General features: G+C 40.6%; 1 protein-coding gene across 2 annotated transcripts in view; it reads left to right on the plus strand.

Annotated features, from left to right (window-relative positions):
- LOC105470086 (solute carrier family 38 member 1) overlaps positions 1-19,743 on the plus strand; it is an 88,153-nt gene extending 68,410 nt beyond the window's left edge. For both annotated transcript variants that reach the window (XM_011721829.3, XM_011721833.2), the window contains 5 exons: positions 871-971; positions 3,307-3,425; positions 3,993-4,134; positions 4,236-4,333; positions 12,967-19,743. In XM_011721829.3, coding sequence (XP_011720131.1) covers positions 871-971; positions 3,307-3,425; positions 3,993-4,134; positions 4,236-4,333; positions 12,967-13,068 — 562 coding nt within the window. In that variant the 3' untranslated portion in view covers positions 13,069-19,743. The remainder of the gene's footprint in view (positions 1-870; positions 972-3,306; positions 3,426-3,992; positions 4,135-4,235; positions 4,334-12,966) is intronic.
- Positions 19,744-20,565: the final 822 nt, after the last annotated feature.

A 20,565-nucleotide genomic window follows, 5' to 3' on the forward strand; every position in this document is an offset into this window, starting at 1 on the left:
GCCCGCACGCCCAACTAACTTTTGTATTTTCTGTAGACACAGAGTTTCACCATGTTGCCCAGGCTGGTCTTGAGCTCCTGAGCTCAGATGATCCGCCCGCCTCGTCCTCCCAAAGTGCTGGGATTACAGGCGTGAGCCACCGTGCCCAGCCTACTTCTCAATTTTTCTTGTTTCCCATACTCCCATGGCATCCCAGATTCCTTGTTATGACATAATCAAATGTTATGACTATCTGTGGTCTGTTATTTATGGAATACCAGTCTTGCAGATTAATTGTTTGGGCAGTTAAAGAAACTTAGAGGGTCATCCCAACCCCAGAGTGAACTTGACCTGAGAGATGGAGCCCTTCATCATTCCAGCTGTGATCTCTTGGGCGCTTGGTGCACTGGAGACCTGCAGACTTCCAGGTGCATCCCTGAGGCCCCCCAATGGGAAAATCAGAACCTAAAACAGCAGCTTTAGAGACAGAACACCTTAGGTCAAGTTCCAGCTCTGCCGCTAATCTCTGGAGCTAGGAGAACAGCACTGATTTTTTTCTGCATGTTTTCCTTTGTCCAGCTAGTGTGGAGATAATATCAAGGCCAAATATTTTAAAAATGCTGTCTGCCCTTCCGATGAGAACTTGATATTCTTTTAAAAGAATGGGGAAGAACACTTACGGGAGTGTAGTTCCATGAATCTCCGTGGATCAATACCAATTCGGTGTAAGACAGGTTATTTTCAACTGGCATAACTGCCAGGGGTAATTTCAGCTGTTCAGATCTTCCCGAACCTGATAGAGGCAAAGTTAAATTAGTATTCTTCAATGTTAACACTGGCGCTTAAATTCAGTGATATGATTTTTAATTTTTAACATTTATTTGTTTTTAGCCGATCACAGAAAAAAATGCAGATGGTTTCAAACATCTCCTTTTTCGCCATGTTTGTTATGTACTTCCTGACTGCCATTTTTGGCTACTTGACATTCTATGGTAAGTAATTTCTACTGGTACATAAATATAAGTATTTGTAAACAAATTAGTAAAAATCAATGTTGAAATAACTTTTAACATGAAAGGCAAAGAAAGCAACAAAGCTATCCATTGGTTTTTCTAGTTTTTTCTTCTACTTAAAGCAATGGTGATCTTTACATGTTCATGCAGACTGCAGAATAAAATATTTACTAAAACAATATTTATAATTTTTTTCTCCTAACAGTGTCCTTAAAAGAAATTGCATTTTAGAAGCATGCTAACTTTACTGAGGAAGGTTTAAAACTACATCAGACAAGGCTTTCCTAATTGACACTGCAAATTGGGTCAGATTCCATTAATAGAATGGAGAGACAGAGACAGATGCTGAAAGTGAGAAAGAGCAGAGTGCTACACTCATGACACTCTGAGTTAATTAAAAATGAAACTCCTAATTGTTCACTGGAAGTCGGAGCCTTGCAAAGATCTGAAGGAATGATATAGAAAATTTTAAAAAATGAAATCTGAAAAAGGGAACAAGGTTTCATATGTAACCTTTACTGACCCTGAATGAACAGTTTACCGGCTTTTACTGCTTCTTCATCCTCTCCTATTCAAATTATCCTGAAACTTTATTTAATACCTTTCATTATCTTTATAATTGGGGACCTAATTTAAATATATATATGTGTTTATATATGTGTGTGTGTGTACCTATATATATATGTATATCTGTATGTATTTCACAATCTTCTCTACTAAATAATAATGCTTTGGAACTTTTTATCATAAACACAAATGTCTCAAAATTAAGCACATTTAAAAATTATTAATTCAGCCTGGAGAAAAAGGCTGCTCTGATTATACAGATGTTATTATTATCATTTTCACTAGCAATAGAGAATAGCATTGTCTAATGAATTCATAAATACCATATTTAATTTTTACATAAAAATGGTGTTGCTAAGGTGCCTACAGAGTTTCAGGGCTGCAGTGGGTATAGGGAGAGAGAGGCGGAGAACTTAATGTTAGTTGAAGTCTCACCGTTGTCTTGTTCAAGCTGTAATTTTTCTTTCTAAATGCATTATTTTCACATAGAATAGAACACCAAACACTTTTATTACTCTTGGATTAAATAAAAAGGCTTAGCTGTTTTTAAGTGGTTAGTTATTTTGAATTAAGGAAATTAGAACTAGTGAGATTCGTATTATAACTTATGGTTCTGTTTTGGAAACTGAGACCAAGCTCTATGGTACAGATTAGCATTTGAATTCCATGCTGAGAACCTTGAGACTGGTGCAGTGAGAAGCCCTTGCAGGAGACAGGAGGGGAAATTATCTCTCGTCAAAAGACTGAGCAGTTTCATACTCTATGTGACTGCCATTCTAGCTTTGTTAGTCTTTAAAATAACACTTTCTGAAGTTCTAAGTTGAGAAAAAGTTCAAAGTAGTACATAAGGCCAGGTGTGGTGGCTTATACCTGTAATCCCAGCATCTTGGGAGGCCTAGGTAGGTGGATAGCTTGAGCCTAGGAGTTCGAGACCAGCCTGGGCAACGTAATGAGACCCCCATTTCTACCAAAAAAAAAAAAAAAATACAAAAATTAGCCACACATGGTGGCACACGCCTGTAGTCCTAGCTACTTGGGAGGCTGAGGCAGGAGAATTGCTTGTGCCCATGAAGCAGAGGTTGCAGTGAGCCAACATGGCACTACGGCAACCACACTGCAGCCTGGGTGAAAGAGCAAAACCCTGTCTCAACACACACACACACACACACACACACACACACACACACACACACACACAGTAGTACATAAACTAATTTTTTTTTTTACAAGAACAATATACATGAAAGAGTGGAATTATTTCCTGATGGTGAAATTTCAGCTAGTGCCTCTGCTGCTTGGCCACTTGAAGTTGACTTAACAAGAGAAGAGTTTGAAACAAGCTCCAAGGTGTTTTGTAGCACCCCCCACCCCACCCCCACCCTCCCTGAGCAAGCCTGTGGTCGTTTGGCATGGTTTGAAGAGTAGAGGGAAAGTCTAGATTAAGAGCAGCTTCGTGCTTCAACTGTATGTTTCATTTTCAAGCCCAGTGTACTCCTAGGTTTAATTTAGTCTAAATTAAGCATTCCCACCCCATGTAGCTTCTTCTAGTGATTATTTTAAATTCCTTTGCTAAGTTGCATATGCACAGTGGAGCATGTCTTACATAGAGATTTTTCTTTCCAACTTAATTGTTTTAATAGACATTTCAAAACATTACTTGCCCTTTAGTTTACAAATTCTTTGTTGTTCAGAAAAACTGATATACTTTATCTCCCTTTAAAACCCTCTTGCTTTTCCCTCATTTCAGACAACGTGCAGTCAGACCTCCTTCACAAGTATCAGAGTAAAGATGACATTCTTATCCTGACAGTGCGGCTGGCTGTCATTGTTGCTGTGATCCTCACAGTGCCGGTGTTATTTTTCACGGTGAGTAAGGGCCTCGGTGCAATATGAGAAAACCTGAGGTCTCAGCTTTCCTTCTGCCTGCAGGAGCCCGTTGCAGAGAAAGCCTGCCCCAGGTAACTTTCCTCGGTTATTGAATCTGCATCTGGGAAAGATCCCAAGACTCAGTTCAGGCTGTTTGAAAAGCAAGTGGCATTCAGTGCATCAGGGAGCCTCTGATGCAGTGAATCTTCATTCTAATTAATCTGACCCTGTTCCTTACAAAGAAATGACAATAGAATGTTCAAATCTCAGTCAGACATGAAGAGAGAATGTAAAAAATCAGAAATGAACACTCAAGTCTTAGATAAATCAAAGACAGAAATTACACCCCCCCACAAAGGAAAACTCTACTATTCTATAAATAAAAATACTTTCCCTCTTAAGTCAAGCCCCAGAACTTCCAAAACTGTTAAACTATCTATAAATTCACTAGGCATTACGAAACATTTCATGAATTCATGTGCACCAATAAATCAGTTACTCTGTGGAGAAATGTCAGTGTTGGCATGCTGTAGGCATTTACAGAACCTTTGTTTTCTCTTCTTGCAGGTTCGTTCATCTTTATTTGAACTGGCTAAGAAAACAAAGTTTAATTTATGTCGTCATATCGTGGTTACCTGCATACTCTTGGTTGTTATCAACTTGTTGGTGATCTTCATACCCTCCATGAAGGATATTTTTGGAGTCGTAGGTATGGCTTCATGACTTTGTGCTTCTCATTCTACAGTAGCTGTTTGGAGGGAAAATTTCACAATAGCAATGCTAAATTTTCTCTTTTTTCTTATTTTATAGGAGTTACATCTGCTAACATGCTTATTTTCATTCTTCCTTCATCTCTCTATTTAAAAATCACAGACCAGGATGGAGATAAAGGAACTCAAAGAATTTGGGTATGTCTCTTGCCAGCCACTCTAACTTTTCTGATTAGTTTTCCATTTAAATTTACAAAATAAATAGTCCACCTTTCTATCAAGACTACTTTCAGTTGCCTTGAAAGGAGGCAGAAGCCCTGTAGCTTTGCTACTTGGGAGAGATTTAAAATATCATATCAGAATCTTCTCCCGTCCCTCCAAATATCTTTTCTGATTTTACTCTTTTTTTGTTTGAGACGGAGTCTCGCTCTGTCACCGAGGCTGGAGTGCAGTGGCATGATCTCAGCTCACTGTAAGTTCCACCTCCCAGGTTCACGCCATTCTCCTGCCTCAGCATCCTGAGTAGCTGGCAACCACCACCATGCCTGGCTAATTTTTTTTTTTTTTTTGTATTTTTTTGTAGAGACAGGGTTTCACCATGTTAGCCAGGATGGTCTGCATCTCCTGACCTCGTGATCCGCCCGCCTTGGCCTCCCCCATGGTGGGATTATAGGCATGAGCCACCGTGCCCGGCCCTCTGGTTTTACTCTTATTGTGCCTCAGCTTTTGTTCTGATCCAGGGTATGGCCAGTCAGAAGAATGGACATTCATCCTCCTGTGTCTCTATAGGACAGTGTCTAGTCTTTAGCAAGAGAGGAATTGACGAGGGACTCACAGAGGTTATGCAGTCCACTGTTTCCATATGATTTCTACTCATGTAACTCCTCCCTACAGCCCAGGGAACATGCAATGCCTTAATTAAAATGTCTGAGTTAGCTTAAATAGTCTTTTTATTATTTGACAGATATGCTTTGGAACAACAGACCTGGATTCAAAAACTGCCTTTCTATGTTGGGATCCTTGTTTCCAGGTCTGATGAGGTTCAAGGGCATCTTGAAGGTGGTGCACTTGGAGACAGTGAGGGAAGCAGGGGTGAAGTGGCTGGTACCTGAGTCCCTTCTGGAGCTCCATTTTGCTTGGCCTCAGAGAAGGCTTCCTACTTGCCCTCCCAGCTGGTGAAAGCACTGCAATTGTACCTGTTACCTGAGTCAACAGATCCAGATGAGAAGTGTAGGCAGGAGGGTCATCCCTGTGCATTTAGGAAAAGCAGCACTGATGCTATTAGAGCATCCAGTTCTCCAACATGATCACCCCTGAAACCTTAATTCCCAAATCTTTCCAAGACTTACCTGTAGGGGCTTAATGAGGACAGAGAGGATGAAGCAGTCACTTTGGCACAATGGGACAGTATATTCAGACTAAATCTGAAAATGGTGGAGGCCTGCTGTCCATGAATTCTGAGCTTCTCCAACCCTGGTCCCATAATAAAATGAGTAGTAGGGTCTGCCAAATGGCATTAGACAAGGGCTCCATCTGTGTAGGGATCACTGGGAGTTAGACTGAACCCAGGATGATATGCCATGTGCAGCCATCTCAACCCCCAATTCGCTCCTCTCCTTCCCTAGCTCTTTCTCCTCCTCCAGTTTCCAGTCCAGCCCTGTTGGCTCTCAGAATGCATCATCCTTCTCCCTGCAGCGCTCTCACTGAACATGCTCAAGCACAAGGAACATATAATCTTGTGTTCTCTGGATTCTGGATTTAGTAATCTGTATTAGTCTGTTCTCACACTGCTAATAAAGAAATACCCGAGATTGCTTCCAAGATAGCCAAATAGGAACAGCTCCAGTCTGCAGCTCCCAGCAAGATTGTAGAAGATGGGTGATTTCTGCATTTCCAACTGAGGTACCTGGTTCATCTCATTGGGACTGGTTGGACAGTGGGTACAGCCCACGGAGGGCAAACTGAAGCAGGGTGGGGCATCGCCTCACCCAGGAAGCACAAGGGGTCAGCGGATTTCCCTTTCTTAGCCAAGGGAAGCCATGACAGACTATACCTGGAGAAACGGTACACTCCTGACCAAATATTGCACTTTTCCCACCGTCTTAGCAACCAGCAGACCAGGAAATACCCTCCCATGTCTGGCTCAGTGGGTCCCATGCCAGTGGAGCCTTACTCACTGCTAGCACAACAGTCTGAGATCGACCTGCGAGGCTGCAGCTTGATCCAGGGGTAATCCACCATTCCTGAGGCTTGAGTAGCTCACAGTGTAAACAAAGAGGCCAGGAAGCATGAGCTGGATGGAGCCCACTGCTGCTCATCAAGGCCTACTGCCTCTATAGAGTCCACCTCTGGGGACAGAGCAGAGCAGAAAAAAAGGCAGCAGACAGCTTCTGCAGACTTAAATGTCCCTGTCTGACAGCTCTGAAGAGAGCAGTGGTTCTCTCGGCACGGCATTTGAGCTCCAAGAACAGACAGACTGCTGCCGCAAGCAGGTACCTGACTGGGAAACACCTCCCAGCAGGGGCTGACTGACACCTCACACACATAGGTGCCCCACTGGGACGAAGCTTCCAGAGGAAGGATCAGGCAGCAATATTTGCTGTTTTGCAGCCTTTGCTGGTGATACCCAGGCAAACAGGTTCCGGAGTGCATCTCCAGCAAACCCCAACAAATCTGCAGCTGAGGGGTCTATTAGAAGGAAAACTAACAAAGAGAAAGGAATAGTATCAACATCAACAAAAAGGTCATCCACACCAAAGCCCCATCTACAGGTCACCAACATCAAAGACCAAAGGTAGATAAAACCACAAAGTTGAAGAGAAACCAGAGCAGAAAAGCTGAAAATTCCAAAAAGCAGAGCACCTCTTCTCCTCCAAAGGATCGCAGTTCCTCACCAATAAGGGAACAATACTGAATGAAGAATGAGTTTGACGAGTTGACAGAAGTAGGCTTCAGAAAGTCGGTAATAACAAACTTCTCCGAGCTAAAGGAGGATGTTCTAACCCATTGCAAGGAAGCTAAAAACCATGAAAAAAGATTAGATCAATGGCTAACCAGAATAAACAGTGTCGAGAAGACCTCAGATGACCTGATGAAGCTTAAAACTACAGCACGAGAACATCATGACCCATGCACAAGCTTCAATAGCCGATTTGATCAGGTGGAAGAAAGGGTATCAGTGATTGAAGATCAAATTAATGAAATAAAGCTAGAAGAGAAGTTTAGAGAAAAAAGAGTGAAAAGAAATGAACAAACCCTCCAAGAAATATGGGACTATATGAAAAGACCAAATATACGTTTGATTGGTGTTCCTGAAAGTGACAGCGAGAATAGATCCAAGTTAGAAAACACTCTTCAGGATACTATCCAGGAGAACTTCCCCAACCTAGCAAGGCAGGCCAATATTCAAATTCAGGAAATACAGAAAACACCATGATACTCCTCGAGAAGAGCAACCCCAAGACACATAATTGTCAGATTCACCAAGGTTGAAACGAAGGCAAAAATGTTAAGGGCAGCCAGAGACAAAGGTCAGGTTACCCACAAAGGGAAGCCCATCAGACTAACAGCAGATCTCTCGGCAGAAACCCTACAAGCCAGAAGAGAGTGGGGGCCAATATTCAACATTCTTAAAGAAAAGAATTTTCAACCCAGAATCTCATATCCAGCCAAACTAAGCTTCATAAGTGAAGGAGAAATAAAATCCTTTACAGACAAGCAAATGCTGAGAGATTGTGTGACCACCAGGCCTGCCTTACAAAAGCTCCTGAAGGAAGCACTAAACATAGAAAGGGCCAACCAGTACCAGCCACTGCAAAAACCATGCCAAATGGTAAAGACTAGTGATGCTATGAAAAAACCGCATCAACTAATGAGCAAAAAAATCAGCTAACATCATAATGACAGGATCAAATTCAAACATAACAATATTAACCTTAAGTGTAAATGAGCTAAATACCCCAATTAAAAGACACAGATTGGCAAATTTGATAAAGAGTCAAGAACCATCAGTGTGCTGTATTGAGGAGACCCATCTCACATGCAAAAACGCACATAGGCTCAAGATAAATGGATGGAGGAAGATCGACCAAGCAAATAGAAAGCAAAAAAAAAAAAAGAAAAGAAAAAAGAAAAAAAATGGGAGTTGCCATCCTAGTCTCTGATAAACCAGACTTTAAACCAATAAAGATCAAAAGAGATAAAGAGGGCCACTACATAGTGGTAAAGGGATCAATTCACCAAGAAGAGCTAACTATTCTAAATATATATGCACTCAACACAGGAGCACCCAGATTCATATAGCAAGTCCTTAGAGACCTACAAAGAGACTTAGATACCCACACAATAATAATGGGAGACTTTAACACCCCACTGTCAATATTAGACAGATCAATGAGACAGAAGGTTATGGAGGATATCCAGGACTTGAACTCAGCTCTGCACCAAGCAGACCTAATAGACATCCACAGAACACTCCACCCCAAATCAACAGAATATATATTATTCTCAGCACTACATTGCACTTATTCTAAAATTGGCCACATAATTGGTAGTAAAATACTCAGCAAATTTTAAAGGAACAGAAATCACAAAAAAACTGTCTCTCAGACACAGTGCAATCAAATTAGAACTCAGGATTAAGAAACTCACTGAAAACCACACAACTACATGGAAACTGAACAACCTGCTCCTGAATGACTACTGGGTAAATAATGAAATGAAGGCATTAATAAAGATGTTCTTTGAAACCAAAGAGAACAAAGATACAACATACCAGAATCTCTGGGACATATTTAAAGCAGTGTGTACAGGCAAATTTATAGCACTAAATGCCCACAAGAGAAAGCAAGGAAGATCTAAAATCGACACCCTAACATCACAATTAAAAGAACTAGAGAAGCAAGAGCAAACACATTCAAAAGCTAGCAGAAGGTAAGAAATAACTTAGATCGGAGCAGAATTGAAGGAGATAGAGACACCCACACAAAAAAAACCCTTCAAAACATCAGTTAATCCAGGGGCTGGTTTTTTGAAAAGATCAACAAAATAGATAGACTGCTAGCAAGACTAACAAAGAAGAAAAGAGAGAAGAATCAAATAGACACAATTAAAAAATGATAAAGGGATATCACCACCGATCCCACAGAAACACAAACTACCATCAGAGAATACTATAAACACCTCTACGCAAATAAACTAGAAAATCCAGAAGAAATGTATAAATTCCTGGGCACATACACCCTCCCAAGATTAAACCAGGAAGAAGTTGAATATCTGAATAGATCAATAATGGGTTCTGAAGTGGAGGCAGTAAATAATAGCCTACCAACCAAAAAAAAAGTCTAGGACCAGAAGGATTCACAGCCGAATTCTATCAGACATACAAAGAGGAGCTGGCACCATTCCTCCTGAAACTATTTCAATCAATAGAAAAGAAAGAATCCTCCCTAACTCGTTTTATGAGGCTAGCATCATCCTGTTATCAAAGCCTGGTAGAGACACAACAAAAAAAGAGAATTTTAGGCCAATATCCCTCAGGAACATTGATGCAAAAATCTTCAATAAAATACTGGCCAACCAAATCCAGCAGCACATCAAAATGCTTATCCACCACGATCAAGTCAGCTTCATCCCTGGGATGCAAGACTGGTTCAACATATGCAAATCAATAAATGTAATCCATCACATAAAGAGAACCAATGACAAAAACCACATGATTATCTCAATAGATGCAGAAAAGGCCTTTGACAAAATTCAGCAGTCCTTCATGCTAAAAACTCTCAATAAGCTAGGTATTGATGGAACATATCTCAAAATAATAAAGAGCTATTTATGACAAACCCACAGCCAATATCATACTGAATGGACACAAACTAGAAGCATTCCCTTTGAAAACCATCACAAGACAGGATGCCCTCTCTCACCACTCTTATTCAACATAGTGTTGGAACTTCTGGCTAGGGCAATCAGGCACAAGAAAGAAAAAAAGGGTATTCAATTAGGAAAAGAGGAAGTCAAATTGTCTCTGTTTGCAGATGACCTAATTGTATATTTACAAAACCCCATCATCTCAGCCCAAAATCTCCTTAAACTGATAAGGAACTTCAGCAAAGTCTCAGGATACAAAATGAAAGTGCAAAAATTACAAGCATTCCTATACACCAATAATAGACAAACAGCCAAATCATGAGTGAAATCCCATTCACATTTACTCTAAAGGGAATAAAATACCTAGAAATCCAACTTACAAGGGATGTGAAGGACCTCTTCAGGGAGAACTACAAACCACTGCTCAATGAAATAAAAGAGGACACAAACAAATGGAAGAACATTCCATGTTTATGAATAGGAAGAATTGATATCATATAAAGGGCCATACTTTCTAAGGTAATTTATAGATTCAATGCTATCCTCACCAAGCTACCACTGACTTTCTTCATAGAATTGGAATAAACTACTTTAAAGTTCATATGGAACCAAAAAAGAGCTCACATAGTCAAGACAATCCTATGCAAAAAGAACAAGCTGGAGGCATCATGCCACCTGACTTCAAACTATACTACAAGGCAACAGTAACCAAAACAGCATGGTACTGGTACCAAAACAGATATATGGACCATTGGAACAGAACAGAGGCCTCAGAATTAACACCACACATCTACAACCATCTGAGCTTTGACAAACCTAACAAAAACAAGCAATGGGGGAAGTGTTCCCTATTTAATAAATGGTGCTGGGAAAACTGGCTAGCCATTTGTAGAAAGCTGAAACTGGATCCCTTCCTTACACCTTATACAAAAAATTAATTCCAGATGGATTAAAGACTTAAATGTTAGACCTAAAACCATAAAAACCCTAGAAGAAAACCTAGGAAATACCATTCAGGACACAGACATGGGCAAAGACTTCATTGCTAAAACACAAAAAGCAATGGCAACAAAAGCCAAAATAGACAAATGGGATCTAATTAAACTAAAGAGCTTCTGCACAGCAAAAGAAACCACCATCAGAGTAAACGGGCAACCTACAGAATGGGAGAAAATCTTTGCAGTCTACCCACCTGACAAAGGGCTAATATCCAGAATCTACAAAGAACTTAAACAAATTTACAAGAAAAAAACAACCCCATCAAAAAGTGGGCAATGGATATGAACAGACACTTCTCAAAAGAAGATATTTATGCAGCCAACAGAGATATGAAAAAATGCTCATCATCACTGGTCGTCAGAGAAATGCAAATCAAAACCACAATGAGATACCATCTCACACCAGTTAGAATGGCGATCATTAAAAAGTCAGGAGACAACAGAGGCTGGAGAGGATGTGGAGAAATAGGAACGCTTTTATGCTGTTGGTGGGAGTGTAAATTATTAGTTCAACCATTATGGAAGACAGTATGGTGATTCCTCAAGGATCCAGAACTAGAAATACCATTTGACCCAGCCATCCCATTACTGGGTATATACCCAAAGGATTATAAATCATGCTACTATAAAGGCACATGCACACGTATGTTTATTGTGGCACTATTCACAATAGCAAAGACTTGGAACCAACCCAGATGTCCATCAATGATAGATTGGATTAAGAAAATGTGACATATGTACACCATGGAATAGTACGCAGCCATAAAAAAAGGATGAGCTCATGTCCTTTGAAGGTACATGGATGAAGCTGGAAACCATCATTCTAAGCAAACTATCACAAGGACAGAAAACCAAACACTGCATGTTTTCACTCATAGGTGGGAGTTGAGCAACAAGAACACATGGACACAGGACAGGGAACATCACACACCGGGGCCTGTCATAGAGTGGGGGGCCTGGGGAGGGATGGCATTAGGAGAAATACCTAATGTAAATTACAAGTTGATGGGTGCAGCAAACCAACATGGCACATGTATACCTATGTAACAAACCTGCACGTTGTGCACATGTACCCTAGAAGTTGAAGTATAATTTAAAAAAATACCTGAGACAGGGTAATTTATAAAGGAAAGAGGTTTAATTGACTCACAATTCCACACGACTGGGGAGGCCTCACAATCATAGTGGAGGGCAAACAAGGAGCAAAGGCACATTTTACATGGTGGCAGGCAGAGAGCATGTTCAGGGGAACTCTCCTTTATAAAACCAACAGATCTCATGAGATGTATTCACTATCACGAGCACAGCATGGGAAAGATCTGCCCCCAGGACTCAATTACCTCCCACCGGGTCACTCCTATGACGTGGGAATTATGGGAGCTAAAATTCAAGATGAGATTTGGGTAGGGACACACCAAACCATATCATCATCTCTCCACCTATGGCCTTCATCAGCCCTTCAGGTAACTTAGTTTTTGACACCTGTTTCCTATTTCACTTAAATCTATTTTGCTTTTGTATGTTTTTTTCCACTTTTTCATACAGAAATGTTTGCTTGCCAGTGATAAGCTAGGTTGGTAGGTAATGAATAACAAAATGACCTGGATATTTTCTAAGGCCTTTTTTTCCCCTTTGGTTGTAATATTAGTTTGAGAGAAGCCATAAGGATACCCAGTCATTTGTAGAATGGATACATACACTTGAAGTGACCATGAAGTCAAAGAATGGGACATAGAGGACTACTCTGCTTAGCTTGTTTTTTTTTTTTTTTCTATTTTCCCATCCTTGCAGAATCAGATTCATACAATTTTAGAAAGATTCTCACAGTTCAGCCATGGTTGTGACAAACTCTGAATACCAGGGGACACAAAGGGAGAGGGAAAACCATTCTATTTTTTTTTCCCCAGGTACATGTGGAAAATTTTTGCTGCACTGAAAATAACCGTTGCCTTTCTCTTGCTCCAGGCTGCCCTTTTCTTGGGCCTGGGGGTGTTGTTCTCCTTGGTCAGCATTCCCTTGGTCATCTATGACTGGGCCTGCTCATCGAGTGGCGACGAAGGCCACTGAGACCCGCCAAGAAAAAGAAACAGCCCTGTTGTCTACTCAGTCAAGTCCCCACACATCAGCAATCTCTCACCACTTATTCTGCAAGTTTACAGAAGCAAACAGAAATGTACAGAATACTTAAAATGGAATAATACTTTGGTTGCAAAACAGAGACGTGTTTCTATAATGCTTCATGTCCCTCCAAGATTTGGGATCAATTTAGGGATTGTGAATTTTTTTTTCAGTTTTCATACAATCATATTTCCCAGTACTTTTCGCAGTCATTTTTTACCCGTCTAACTCTATGTTTTGTGGCTTCCCAGTCTCTTAGAACTTTGGAAACATGATATGCAATCATGTTTATTTATTATACATCCAGATTCTGAAATAATTTTCCTACTGATGTTCAGCTCACACTATCTGTACCTTTTTAGAAGAGAAAAGAATCTTGAATTGTATATATTTATTTTGCTTTACAGAAAAAAAATGGTTTCGTAAATAATTTGCCTATTTTGGTTAACATAGCACACAGAGATAATGATCTGAAAGTTATAGGGCACTGCCACTGCTGAATCAGAGCATGCCCAATATTTGAGGTGGCTCTGATCACCTGGCAGCTGAGCTCGGGTAGTCCAGTGGACTAGCTGGTACCACATCCATTCCCATCCAGAGACATTCTCTGGCAAGTGTTCTCAGCTGAAAAGTCATTGGGGATGATTCTTACCTTGGTAATTAAATGAAGCTACACATTTGGGTAATCTAGCAAATGAAGTATTATTTCCCTCTTGGCAACTTGTGTCAGAGTTACTCTGGTCTGAGTCAACTTTCGCTGGGGAAAACCTATAGAACCTACTGCAAAATGATTGTCCAAAATGCCTAAGAAAATACTACTCTGATGCGTTTAGCCTTCAACCCTGTCTCGCTGAAGGGAGAAAAATGTTTTAGTACATTACAGGCCCAGCAGCTTTTATTCATGTCCACCAGCTAGTTGCACAGAGAATCATGTGTACCTAAGTAAGGATGATCTAGGATAAGTAACTCCTGTTTTATATTGAGTACTTTAGGGAAGTCTTTAAAAGACTTGTTTTATATCTATAAATCTAGGTTATTACAAATACAAGATTTTTGTACCTTAAATAAGCCTCATTTCCATTTCTTCTTCATTAATTCTCCATCTAGTCTTGTGGGAAAAAAAAACCCCTGAGAGAAAGTCTTTGTGAAGAGCTTCTGACAGAATCACTGAGTACCTTCCTTCCGCCAGATGAGGAAGACAAGGGGGTCTCAGTGTCTGTGCCGTCTCCTCTTCTCTTCCCCAACCAAGGACTGTGCCATTACTGCCCATCTCAACTGTCCATGCAGGAGGACAGAGTTGCCTGGTACTCTTACCCTAGTCCCTCTCCTAAAGGGAGCACGAGGAAACTGAAGAGGCTGAAAAAGAGGAGAGTTTGTAGCTGAAAAAGGAATAGGGATAGCAAGGAAACCCAGAACTGCATTGCCCTAAGTGGGGCCATGCCCTGTGACTGAATTGTCCGTAGCTTGCATATGGTGAGAAATGTGCATGCTCCGTGAGCTGGCCTCTTGAAACAGGACTTATGTTTCCTCTATATTCTGGTTGAATTTTCCAAACACATAATTTCACTGAGCACAGATTTCTTATCCAGAGATAAGTAGAATCTAACTGCAGACTGTTGGCAGAGTTTCCAGGCACTTAGCCATGTTCTCTTCCTGACTCAAATCCCCAAAGGCCTTCACTCTCACTGAGAATCACACTAATGTCCCATAGATACGGCAGGCATTGAAGCACCTGTCGTGATCCTCTTGGGGGGAGAATGAAAGGTTACTTTCTGCATTGCATCATCATAGCTTTTAATATAATGCTACAGAATCATATCCACATTAGGTCAGAGTTCAGATATCTAGATATGAATACCTACCCTAGCCATATCTATGGTCATCTCTGTCCTTTTCAGCGATGTTTTCCATATTATATAAGCAATGACAAACAGAACAAGCCAAGATTCAGTCGGTTCTTGGGAGCTTGTCTAGAGCACCAGTAATGAAATAGCCAGGTAGTGGGATGACCTTACCTTTAAAAATACATAATTTAGTTCACAAGCTATATTATGCTACTTTGTATTTTCCTTGTTACTTTATAGCAATTCATTTTACACTCACAAAGTCAATTTAGAACATTATCATTAACTGGGATGTGTAGGATATTTTTGGGCCTCTGGGTTTCACGTGTCAATACAAGGAATATTTATTTAAAATAGATTTGTTTAGAGGAGGCACACTGTTGTTGCTGTGTGTGATACCACACATATTTTTAAAAACCTTTGTATGTTTATCTAAATTTGTTGTTGACTGAATGTAATAGACCTACTGTGATTTGTCAAATATCACTGATTAGTTACATCCTTTGTGTGGGATTAGCTGTAAAGTGTACTGCTCTTATTCTTGTTCAGAATAGTGAATTGGTAGCCAAAAATACATATATCACAGATGTTAGGTCGAATTTAAACAGCACAGTCAAGTGCTCTGGAAGTTTTTCTGCTAAATTAGTAGATTAAAGAATACTATACCTTAGCCATGGGAAGCAGCACGTTTTCCTTTGGTAGGTAGGATCTCTATACTAGTGAACAGTGCCAGTTTCACACTTTGGATTTAGAACTGTTCTCTAGTTATTGTAACACAGAATACTGTCAATCCCTAATTTACTTAATGTTACTTATTGGAAGTGGGGCTGTTGAAATACGCACAGGAGGGAAACCTACTCTGTTTAGGCACAGGGAGCCCCAATATATAAGGAGATCATATTCCAAAGGTTGTCAGTTGATCAGTTGATTGTTTGCAACCTGGAATGTATTTTCCTTTAGAGACCACGTTATCCACGGTGGTTAGGCCCCTAGAGCAGCTGGAAAAGATGATCAAACCCATAGTTTAGCTGAAATCGAATAATGTAATAGGTTTGCTAAAGAATCTAACCATCAAATATAATATTGTTTCCAGGGAGGGTGTTTGTTCAGAGTTGCCTGTTAGTAGAATCTGGACTGTCCATCCCAGCCACATCCCACCTACTGGACAGTGGGGGTAGAGATGCCACCAGACTACAGGTGACCAGAGTGGCCTGAAACATGGTGTCCAGCAAAAATGGGGAGGAATAAGTCCATAACTGCAGAGAGCCTGATGGTAGGAGGAGGGTGAAGGAGGGTGAAGGGGCCTCTCATGGGTCAGAAACCTCCAGGGACATCCGTCAGCTGCTACCTCTGCTGTTGTCTGGAAGGTTCAGGCATAGTCTGCCTTCTTCTGCTTGTCTGACTTTTGGCTCCTATGGCCCATATCCTGCCCTGCCCACCACAGAAAAGGATGCTGCTGCACAGCTTCCCCCATGTACCAGTCATTGAGGCCAGCGCACAGCACTTTTAATGTTTTTAGTGCTAGTAACCATGTTTGAACTCTCCAGGAATCAGCTGGGAGGTTAGAAAACAAGAAAAAAGAAAAAAAAAAAAAAAAGCTTTCCACCCACTTTCCTTTTTCACAGGTACAGACCCTGTTGAGAAAAAGAAGCACCCAGATGGGTGATGGTGATAGGGCTTATGGTGGACACAGGTTGTGGTAAGATTCCTCAGTGTTTCAGAGAGCACCTAAGACTGTTACCCTGAAACTGACTGCTTTTTGGAGCTTTATTCATGCCTCTAAGCCAGTGGTTCTCAAAGTGTGGCCCCTAGACCAGTAGCCTCAGCATCATCAGGGACCTCATTAGAATGCAGATTCTCAGCCCCCTCCCAGACACGGTGAAGTCAGAAGCTCTCAGGGAGGGACTCAGCAGATGATTCTAAAGTGCATCAAGTTTGAGAATCACCCTACGTCAATGAGTCTCACTTTTACTTCCCATTCATCCTACCTCACAAGATGATTCCTAGGACTCATGGTGCAAGATACAGGAGAAAGGCTTTAGGGAGGGGAGGAAAGGAGCCTGGCGGCAGGGGTCTCTGCAATGGCAAAAAAGTGAGTGAATCCAGGGATGCCACCTGGTCATCCCCTTCTCGTTGAAAATACCAGTGCAGGTGCACATCCCTAAACACAAGCTGCTTGCACTCGGTGTTACCTCGGGCTGAGGCATGATAATATTTTATTTTTTAAAGCTGAGAGGAAATGAAAGTGAGGCTTTAGTGGGGGCGGGGCAGTTGTGAAAGAAATGAAAAGAAAAGACCCTTTGTAAATGCAGACTTAGAAGAAATACTAAATTTGCCAGAAGTAAGTTCTCCAGTGTTTGTGTTAACCGTGTGATGATAATCCTGTCCTCCTTTTAAAGCGAATTCTCTACTGAAAGGTCTGCTCTGCTTAAGGAGCTACAAACTGCTCTCAAAAGAATGAAATAGTGAGTTCCAATTCAGTGGGGCACGGTGTTGGACTATGGCACATTTAGTTGGAGTCGGGGGGAGGTCAGGAATATGATCAGATATTGGATTTTATACCTTAGAGTGAAACCTGTTTGTCTCTCTCAGTTTATCAATTTAAATGGCTTTAGGCTTAGAGGGGGTGTAAACTTTAAGAATATAATTTAGGCTGAGAGGGGGTGTAAACTTTAAGAATATGATTCTCCCATTCAAATTCACAGCAAACATCTAGCCACCTTCAAAACGAAGATACAGACCATCATTTAGCAATACTAATACATGATTTTCCTTGGGGATGGCGGGTTTGAAAATTCTTTAGCAACAGGACATACTTCCCCTAAATTACAGTGAATTATTTATAATGAGATAAAGCTTTCAGGTACAAACTGAAGGCAGGTGTCTAACAACTAACAACTATCACTAAATCTCAAAGAGAAAGTTCTTGCAAAATATGTAAAGTTCACAAGGTGCAGACATTTTCCTTCTTTAGGTTTTTATCTAAGGAAGGGCTATGAAACTGGGCCCATCTGTATACAGGCTCGAATTTACATTTTTAAAGGAAGAATCTATGCAGCTGAGGCTTATTGCAGGAAATACTTCATTTGTATGTAAATATTATTGTAAATAAACAGGAGGCTGTATATTTTTGCAGTTGTTGATCCACACTGAAATAGAAGTCTCTAGGATCTGCATATAAACAATAAATGTTTCCTAGATATTAGTGGTTTTGTTTGGGAATTAGAAATATTTACATTCTCTCCCAGGTAACATAATTCTCTCAATGTAAACTTGGAACCTAAAACCCTACTTAATTGTTTAGAGAAAGAAATGTCTGAGAAATAGTTCCATTGATTTCTTGTGCTGGCATTAAGATCAATTATTTAACAGATAGTCCTCTGAGATACAAATAAGGAATATTTAGACACAAATCCTTGTCATATAGAAACAGATATACCCAAAATGACAAATTGTTTCTTCATAATGATCTTCCATTGTTAACACTGATACCACTACATAGTACATGTGAAAACAGAAGTTGGAGAGAAGAATGTTTTTTTCACAATTGAATTGCTGCATTTCTCAAACTTTGGGATCTATGAAAGCGGGGAGAGGGAACCTGAATATGAATTATGAGCACAAATTTGAAGAAAAGAAAACAAAGAACCATTATCTAATCATGCTTTGAAAGTCCTGCATGTTTGCCTTTTATTTTAGTGTTGACGCCAACATAGACTGTCTTAGGTAATTTCTTCCCCAAACACTTGAATCTTGGTCATTGGTATGTAATCCACTCTCTAGAGTCCAGTGTACTTTAGACTTCATCTGAGTCCGGTACGTGTAGCACACTACTGTTTTATTAATGTAAAAACCTTGTAAATGAATTTCAGATGGGTGATTTAAGTGAGTCACAAGTCACAAAACTTTGCTATTCATAGTTAATCAAATAGAATTGGGTTTTTTTCAGGGTGTGGTGTAAATAAAGAAATGTAAGAAGTTCTCTTCTATAACTGCTCTGTTAACATAGTTTTTAAACATTAAAAAATGTGAACTAAAAATATTTACAAATTTTGTACTTGTTCTTTTGCAATGCAATACTAAACTGGGGCAGTTGAGTACTATATACACTATTCAGGATTTCTGGAGAAGGGTTGTACACATTTGTCATCTATGTTCTAGATCATAGAAGGTTATATATTTAAGAACCCTAACATAAATATTTTTAAAAATACTTCTGATAGAAATCTATCTGGCCTGAAATATATCCTACATTTCTCCATTCTTCATAATCAGAGTAGATTGACCATAATATTTTCTTTTTTAAGTCAAGTTTATGTTTATAAGTATAAATTTCTGCCCTATGTTGTAGGAAGGAATTGAGTCTTCCTCTACCCACGTTGCTGCCACCTATAAAATAGGAAATTCTATCAACGCTTTCTTTTCTCAGTAACTATTGGGTCAAAGCTAGTGCAGCCTCTTGTCTTTTCTTTATCCATCATCAGCTCCTCTCCAGCATCTTAGAAAGGCTTTACCAGATCAGCAAGATGGCCAAAGTCTGCTATCCAAGTTCTTCTTGTGGACAGGGCTAGCACAGGAATAGCCTGGGTCTTTTACGGTGTGGCTGGGGATGAAGACCCCCTTGATGAACTCCTCTGGCCTGCCCAGGTGACAGCAGCGCATTCTGCGGGGCCTTGGTGGCACACATGCAAAACTCAAAGTAGAAACCTGGGGCACGGGAGTCCAAGTCATGTTCTCCAACCTAACTTCATTCAGAATAAAGCTGATATTTTTATCCTTACATGCCTCCTATGCCTACTTCTTAATTGATCAAAACCCCAAGGGCAAAGGGTGTGAGTAATTATCACTTTTAAACTCAAGCAGTGGTAAAAGTTAAAAGACTATTGAGAATCTGAGCAGATTTTGTTCCAAATCGAAAGGACCAGTCCTGCAGTGCCTTTGATAGTTCTGGCTTCTTCCTTCTACTCTCCCTCCACGAGTCTTTGCTAATACTGTTCTATTCCGTCCTTTTTTACACAGAATTGCCAGGGAAGAACTATTCTCCCCCTTTCCCATGGAATAAACTGTGGGCTTGTATTAGTCAGGGCTCTCCAGAGGGACAGAACTAATAGGATATATGTATATATGAAAGAGAGTTTATTAGGGAGAGTTGGCTCACACCATCACAAGGCGAAGTCTCACAATAGGCCATCTGTAAACTGGGGAAGAAAGAAGCCGGTAGTAGCTAAGTCCAAGGCCAAAAGCCTCAAAAGCAGGTAAGCTGACAGTGCAGCCTTCAGTCTGTGGCCAAAGGCCAGAGAGCCCCCGGCAAACCACTGGTGTAAGTCCCAGAATCCAAAAGCTGAAGAACCTGGAGTCTGATGTCCAAGGGCAGGAGGAATGGAAGGAGGCACCCAGCATGGGAGAAAGATGAAAGCCAGAAGACTAAGCAAGCCAGCTTAGCCCATCTTCTTCCGCCTGCTTTGTTCTAGCTGTGCTGGCAGCTTATTGGATGGTGCCCACCCACACTGAGGATGGGTCTTCCTCTCCCAGTCCACTGACTCAAATGTCAGTCTCCTCTGGCAACACCCTTGCAGACACGCCCAGAAACAATACTTTACCA

This window comes from Macaca nemestrina, chromosome 10 (assembly GCF_043159975.1).
Source record: "Macaca nemestrina isolate mMacNem1 chromosome 10, mMacNem.hap1, whole genome shotgun sequence".
NCBI classification, from domain to species: domain Eukaryota; kingdom Metazoa; phylum Chordata; class Mammalia; order Primates; family Cercopithecidae; genus Macaca; species Macaca nemestrina.